Raw genomic sequence first — 8,019 nt, 5'->3', positions numbered from 1 at the left:
ACCCACCCCACCCCACCCCACCACACACACACACACACACACACACACACACACACGCACAGGCACTTTGTATTGTATTATTTTCTTGTATGAGAGAGGTTCCAGGTTGAATTGAGGCGATTTGTAATGTTCAGAGGTTGTTGTGTTTAATATTCATGAGATTATATATATCATTGTTCAAATGATAATAAACAAACATTTGCATAAAGCATATTTGTCCACTCATATGTTGATAAGAATATTAAAAACTTGAAAAATATCCCTCTAAGGTACATCTAGAACAGATAAAAAATGTGCGATTCATTTGCGATTAACTATGGACATCATGCGATTAATTGCGATTAAATATTTTTAAACGATTGACAGCCCTACAATTAAGGTTTCAGTAGTGCTAGTTAACCTGGTTTGTTTGGTTATAAGAGGAAGAAGCCAGAGAGAAAAAAACATATCCATGAAGTGTCTCGCCTGTTGGTGCGAGTTGTATTTGAATAAATTAACGTTGAAATGTCCACACACATAAAGGTTTTTATTTCCATGAGGTCTGAGCATTTTTTCTTCTTGTTAATTAAATTCCTCAGGATTACTTCCTGGCTTTCTATACATGCATGAGACGAATATATGTTTGTTCTGTTTTAGCTCAATTTCTACGGTGACAGATTCAAATAGGTTATTACAGCAGATGGAGAGACTTTCTAACAATCTGGCAGAAAGTGTGTTTTTAACAAACAGTGCAACCCCTCCACCTCTTTGGAGTTTGCGATTCATATAAAAAGCCACATGATCGGGTAAAAAATTGTCAACAGTGTTTGAGTCAGTTTGTCAGGTCTCAGAGATTGCAATAGGCGCTTTCACACCGGAGTAATTTTCCCAGGAATAGTTCCGATAGTTCTTGGGATTTTGCGTTCACACCCAAAAGATCTGGAACTAGAACTTAGTTTGCGTGAACCTTTTCCCCCCCGGATAGTTCCTGCTAGAGAGCAGGGACTTTCCTGGGGAGAAAAAGGCTCGTGGCTGTGTCGGCCACATTAACAATTTCTGATTGTCTGGGCGAATTGCAAACCACGCCCCGTAAAACTCCGAAATGTTTTGTGAAGCCGCCATTTTATTTGCTGGCATTAGCATTATTAGCATTACCATTAGCCCAGCGCACCAACAGAGAGAGACTAACTTATGGCAACACAAAATAAAACATGGGAGCGGTGGAGATGAGGAGGTGTCATTGCTTCTGGCGATTTACTCGGAAGACGCTAACCAGCAGCTTCTACTGAAGCCAGTCCCCAGTCTTTTCTGTGTTAGAGTTTTACTCCCAACAGGGTGTACTTTGAGGGTTTGTTACTTTGCAGACCATTTACATGCAGAAAAACCTACATAACACACAAGGGGACGGGTAATAACCCGAAAAGCATATGATGGGACCTTTAATGTTATTGCTTCCTACTAACTTAATACAGTTATTTGAAACTTGTTGACATATTACATTTAATTAAAGTCAACATTTCCTGCTGTGTGAGTAAAGATATAATTCCCGCAGTGTGACTCACCCAGCGTCTGTCCGGCTAGCACCCTCCCGTTCTCCCCCATCACGGCCCCTTGGGCGCGCCTCTCGCTGGCGTACTGGATGAAGGCGTAGCCCTTGTGCACGGAGCAGCCCAGCACCCGGCCGTACTTTGAAAAGATGGTCTCCACGTCCGACTTCTTCACCACTGCAGTGTTCAGGTTGCCGATGAACACCCGGGAGTTGATGGACTTTGGATCCGTCTTGTTGGTCACGTTGCTGGTCTGCACCTTCAGCGACATGGCCGACAGGTGGGCGGAGGAAGAGACTGACAAATACATGGATCGTGGAGGTGGGATCTAAAGAGAATACAAGAGAACTGGTGTCAGAAGAAAATACAGATACTAGAGCACTTCTGCAAAATATTGGATATTTGAAACTCATAACTGTGTATAAACCAGCTGGGAAATCACAAGAGAAGAAGACCTGCAGTAGATCACTTTTCATACTGAGCAAACACACTGTTCATTCAGTATTCACTCACACTTCAAGACCTTAGATACAAGTAATGCTTTTAAGAGAATGTGAAATCAAAGAAGAACACAGTCATAATGTGGCACGTCTTTGAAGTAGAATAACAGCTTTGGTTAGTTTTTTCTGTGCTTTTCTAAGTTTTTCTGTGCTTTTCCACAACATTCACTATTTTCCGAGGGTCCAATATTTGAAAAGGCTTTACCTATCTACAGTCCCATTTTCTCTCAATATAGACGTACAGCTCACAAGCAATGAAAGATAGATTGCAACAGCACATGAATGCCCCACGAGACAACAAGTCTCACTGAGGGCATGACCTGAACATCAAACCTAGCACACTGGTAAAAGGAATATTTAAGTAAGTAAGTGACTACCGGAACTGAATGGACAGAGTTTTAAAAGCAGATACTGTATACAGTATAATACGTCTAATAACTGCAGTCCATCTTTATTTTTACTCGTACCTCTCAGTTTCCTCCAAATTGGAATATTTCACAATGTTGGCGTCATGTAGTACACAACTGTTGCCCCTCTGAATGTCTGACTAATCAACTCATTAGTGTTTGAAGTACTTAATTTGAAAGGGATTCAATTGTCCCTTTGCATTCAAGCAAGAGGTTAACAAAAAAACATCAACAACTTGCCTCTGTTTCGATGCGTTACAGCAGACAGAGATGCTTCATCACCTGAGACCAGCTCAATCGATCACATAGCAGGATTTGAAAACCAAATTTAATTTCCTCGCTGTGTGCCAACTTCCTCCATGCACATACTAAACACAAGCAGAGAAGGTACGATCGAGAAGAGAACAAGGGGGGGAGAAATAAAGAGAGCACTGTGAGGAATGAAAATAAGAATATTAGGGATTAGGAGACGTACATAGGGTAGTATTAGAGAAATTAGAGAAAAGTAAAGAGAGATATGAAATGAACGTGGCTCTTGTTGGTATATTCCTGTCACAGTTTGAGACGTTTTCACTTGGTGAATAATTGTTAGTCGACATTAAGCCAACATCTTTTCAACATTTTGGCTTTGATCCCCTCAGATTAATCAATAGGGGAGAGTGGGGTAAATGAGCCAGTGGGTAAATTGACCCACTCCCTTTATCTAGGGAACTGTGCACATTTGTTGTCATGTGACCATACATTCAGGAGGCACTCATCATTTCTATGTGGCTGTGATGGAGAGAAGCACATGGTAAAGTGGTAAATATGTTTTGTGCAAAATAAACCATGTTTGGCTTGTCAAAGTACATTCCAACATGTCAGGTATAATTGCTGTAATGTCAAATAAATGTATCCAGGTCTGAAAATATATATCATACACTAGCTAGTGGACTGCGAGCGCCGGAACCTCGCAGCAGCGGATAAACTGTGGCGCACTTACACCAATTGCGCCGCATAAGCTCATATAGGTGCGCCGCATTTGCGCTTCGGAGGTGACGCCTCCTCCGCAATGGTGATGTCCCACGCAGTCTGCTTGATCTGTGTGTAGGGAGGGGCGGGCCTGTCTACCTACATTTTAAAAAGCTAAACAAATGTTTATTTATATAAATGCTGAGTATACCTTATGTTGGTGTACCTCGCATAACTGCATGAACCCATATGGCACAATACAACTCAGTAAATGTTTGGTCATTACGTCAATTTTATACCCTTTCTTTAGTAGAATTGTATAAATTGGAAGGCTAACTAGGTAATCAGCTCGCCGGTGATTTGCAGCTGGCGCGGTTGACCGTGCATGCGTGGTGAACTGCGTGTTAGAAAAGATGAGATCTCAGACTGGCTTACCTTTACGTCAACCAAGTGGCAAATGCCATAGTAAGGATGGATGACAGGCTAACTTTTTTTCTTTTCTTTTTTTTTCAATGACTTGCGATCTACCCACACTACGGTCGATCGCGATCGAAGTATTGGGCACCCCTGGGCTAGAGCTTGTACTGGCATATGATTTGATTGGCTAGCGCTTCCGTCGAAGCTTGAAAAGTTGAACATTTCTCAACTTTCGAAGCGAGCAACGGAGGCAAAGCATGACGTCACCCCATTCAAAGTGAATGGGAAGCTTCTCTGTTGAAGCACGCGACACTGCCGTGTGGACGTACCGTAACAGTTATTAAGAACAGTACTTGACTGTGTACACGTAGTTATATTTTTAACATTCATTAATCTACCAAAAACAATCGTGTAATGTTCCTTCAATGTTATAAAAGTCACTTAAGAAGGAAAGTGGGATATATTTTCAATTTTAATAAAGAAAGAAATAAGTTTCTGGTTCCTAAAGTTAAATAAAACTCCTGATCCAGTTTTACTCACTGGTTGTTTGATATCTGGTATTTTTCTTCTCAGACCCATTTTGTATTTATAATAAGAAAAATAGAGGTATCAAAAGCCCTATATTAAACTCATTTAATTACAGGCACAATATGCAATAGGTTTATTTTTTATAGAATAAACAGCAAAACTATTCACATGACCTGGAAGTTGTTGAAGAAATATGATGATGTTTCCCATAAATAATACTAATACAACATATTTAAAGTATTAAAATGCAATAAAAAGAGGTGTGTCCTTTGCAGCCAGTGTAGTTTGATCCAGTAGGCCTACTGATATTGAATCATTATTCTAATGTTTCCACAAATATAAAATATTATTATGAGAATCAAAATCTAATTAAAAGTGGTGTGTTCAACAAATGTAAGGCAAGACAAGGCAAGTTTATTTATATAGCACCTTTCATCAACAAAAGGCAATTCAAAGTGCTTTACAAAAATGTAAGACATTAAGAAAATGGCATTTAAAAAAAGTCCTTCAAAAGCAAAGATAACAAAATCAACATTAAAAGACAAAATACATGATGTATGCTCTAGAGTGGATTTGTTTCACATTCACACGATCGGGAAGATGTCGATTTATTAAAACGAACATTGTTCTTGTGTCATTGAAAAGTCATTTGTTGATGGTCCCTAAATGAAAGCCTCGTTTCGCGGAGAAGATAGAGCGAGAAAACTGACGCTCATCCAACCTGAAACTAACTTCACTGCGGTCTAATATTAGATAGATAGATAGATAGATAGATAGATAGATAGATAGATAGATAGATAGATAGATAGATAGATAGATAGATAGATAGATAGATAGATAGATAGATAGATAGATACTTTATTGATCCCAATAAGGGACATTTTAGTTTAGGGCTTAATTGAAGATGTGCAAGAGGAAATACATTCAAACATAAATCAAATCTAACGTAATTAGCTTGCAGAACGTGTCTTTATGAGATCTCGCTTTGCAAAATGGTTTAGTCCGCCTGCAGCACTGGGAGAAGAGGAGGAATAGGAGGAGGAAGAAGAGGAGGAGGAGGAGGGGCTCAGGGACCAGATGATGCTGTCAGAGAGGAGGAGGAGGATCAGAAACACCGAGCTCTCCATCCCATGTGCTTGGCAGAGAAATAAAGGATAATGGGCTCGGATCCTGTCATGTGCTGCTAGAATAAAGCTGAATAACGTCGCCTGGGTTTAAAGAAGGACTATAATAATAATCAACTTGATCTTTTCCTGAAAATGCTTCCCTGCTCTTCATCCGCGCAGATGGAGGGATGCGAGGAGCCGCACACACACACGGAGGTAAGCCGATACAAAACATTAAGAAAGAGCTAATTTGTCTCTCCATGTGCGATGTATTCTGCATACAAAGCATTATGAATGTGTCCGAATATTAGTGCATGTGTACCCGGCTCAAATTGGAAAATGTTCACGGTGATATCAGCCGGTGTGATTCATCGGCCGGCTTCTCCTGGAGGTTTTTTGTAGACATGAAAGAGCCGGACCCCTCCCTAAATCTTCTGCTCCTCTCGACATTCAAGCAGAGAGGAAGGATCACACTTTATATTCATTCCGGAGATCTTAAAGGCGGTTTCATGGCAACGTTTCATGATTTCTAAATGGATTTGGGTGGTTTTAGAGAGAAATGTGCCTGTCAGTCTTAATTCTGGGTTAAACCTCTGATTGTATTCCCCTAATAATGAGAAGTAGCCTCAGGTTTGAAGATGAGAACATCTCATTAGAATAAAACAAAAAAAACATAATTTGCCTCTAATCTAGCATTTCATGTAGTATTTTACCCTAAAATCAGTAAGAATATAGTGGAAATTGACCCCCAACTCCCTCTGGGGATGATGCCTTGCTTAATTAATCACCAAAGGAATTGTGTTATAGTAGCTTAGCCATTAGCTCCACCCTTTGACTTAGAAGGAAAACCATTCAGAAACAATGACTTGCTCAATTGTTGGAGTTAAACTGGGAGCTAAACCATTACAGTGTTTGATAATGCCTTGCTTTCCACATTGACCTACATTCATTTTGCGACACACCTAAGTATCCAATTGTGTGCAAATAAAGCTATTCACTGGGAATTGATCCCCCAACCCTATAGGTGTGTTAATGCCTTGTTAATGTAGTTGACCTTATGCGGAATGGATCACTTGGTTCTTCTTGAGGCATTGTGGTGCAGGAATGAGTCCTCAACCTGGAAATGAGTCAGCATTTTAGCACTTCCTGTTTCTTGCAATTATCCAAAATCCAATGGAAAAGTCCCATTGATTTTTTGTTGAGAGAGCCCTTGGGATGCTAACGTTCATGAGTGCTTGTATACCTAGACCTTTATGTTGACATGTTTGTAATTCATCTCTTATGAACTAGCAGTAGGCTATATACAAATTAAGCATAAAATATATACAAAAGTACTGACAAGGTGGTTGATTAATCGCTTTATAGTTGAGTAATAAATCAATTTACTGGCTAAAATGCGGAAATATGTGATAGGATTTTATAATGTTTGTCAAACAAAACAAGCAAGAAGCCATTAAAGAAACTGATATGTTATAGATTAAACATGAAAATAATCTTTGGTTTTGTGCTAATAGACCCAAAACCCTACATGTTTTTGAAAGACAGATGAAACCCTCTCTATATAAAACCTATTCCCTGTCCATCTGATTGAACAGAAGCCACATTAAAATGTTGGGTCCTGATGGAGGGCCGTCCCCCAGCTGGTGCATAAATCAAACAATGTGCCTCCTCCGACCTTTGTTAAAAGCTCAGCTGGTGCAAACACCCCCGACAGAAAAGAAGAATTAGTGCTGCTTATAATGAAGCAATCATGAGCAGCGGAGCTAAGCTAGCTTAACTAAACCAGGTTTTATATGATTGTTTCTGTACATGCTGTTGTTTCTTGTTGGAAATAATATCAAACCACACGTCTAAATGTCATGAAATAAAATGAAACATGAAATATCACAATATTTTTGATCAAACACTTCAACATATTGTATAAAAAAAAGCTTATTTCATTTTCAGTATATATCAGTATGTAGTTTCTCTACTTTAAAGAGTCCTCTCCTGCTGATGTTCAGGTGTATATCATAGTGTCTCTACTTTAAAGAGTCCTCTCCTGCTGATGTTCAGGTGTATATGATTATGTAGTGTCTCTACTTTAAAGAGTCCTCTCCTGCTGATGTTCAGGTGTATATCAGTATGTAGTGTCTCTACTTTAAAGAGTCCTCTCCTGCTGATGTTCAGGTGTATATGATTATGTAGTGTCTCTACTTTAAAGAGTCCTCTCCTGCTGATGTTCAGGTGTATATCAGTATGTAGTGTCTCTACTTTAAAGAGTCCTCTCCTGCTGATGTTCAGGTGTATATCAGTATGTAGTGTCTCTACTTTAAAGAGTCCTCTCCTGCTGATGTTCAGGTGTATATCAGTATGTAGTGTCTCTACTTTAAAGAGTCCTCTCCTGCTGATGTTCAGGTGTATATCAGTATGTAGTGTCTCTACTTTAAAGAGTCCTCTCCTGCTGATGTTCAGGTGTATATCAGTATGTAGTGTCTCTACTTTAAAGAGTCCTCTCCTGCTGATGTTCAGGTGTATATCAGTATGCAGTGTCTCTACTTTAAAGAGTCCTCTCCTGCTGATGTTCAGGTGTATATCAGTTTGT

At 39.5% G+C, this 8,019-nt stretch overlaps 1 protein-coding gene across 1 annotated transcript; it reads right to left on the bottom strand.

Moving 5' to 3' along the window:
* Nucleotides 1-1,541: 1,541 nt before the first annotated feature.
* LOC104945366 (RNA-binding protein Raly) lies at nt 1,542-2,024 on the bottom strand (the record flags this gene model as incomplete). The annotated part of the gene is made up of 2 exons (XM_010771018.1): nt 2,005-2,024; nt 1,542-1,774 (listed from the first exon to the last, which is right to left on the bottom strand). Coding segments are annotated over exons 1-2 (253 nt in total), but the record flags the coding sequence as incomplete, so codon positions are not given.
* Nucleotides 2,025-8,019: the final 5,995 nt, after the last annotated feature.

The sequence above is a fragment of the Notothenia coriiceps genome, unplaced genomic scaffold, assembly GCF_000735185.1.
Source record: "Notothenia coriiceps isolate Sejong01 unplaced genomic scaffold, NC01 NC01_scaffold00009588, whole genome shotgun sequence".
Taxonomy (NCBI): Eukaryota; Metazoa; Chordata; class Actinopteri; order Perciformes; family Nototheniidae; genus Notothenia; species Notothenia coriiceps.
This window is presented reverse-complemented; position numbering and strand designations above follow the sequence as displayed.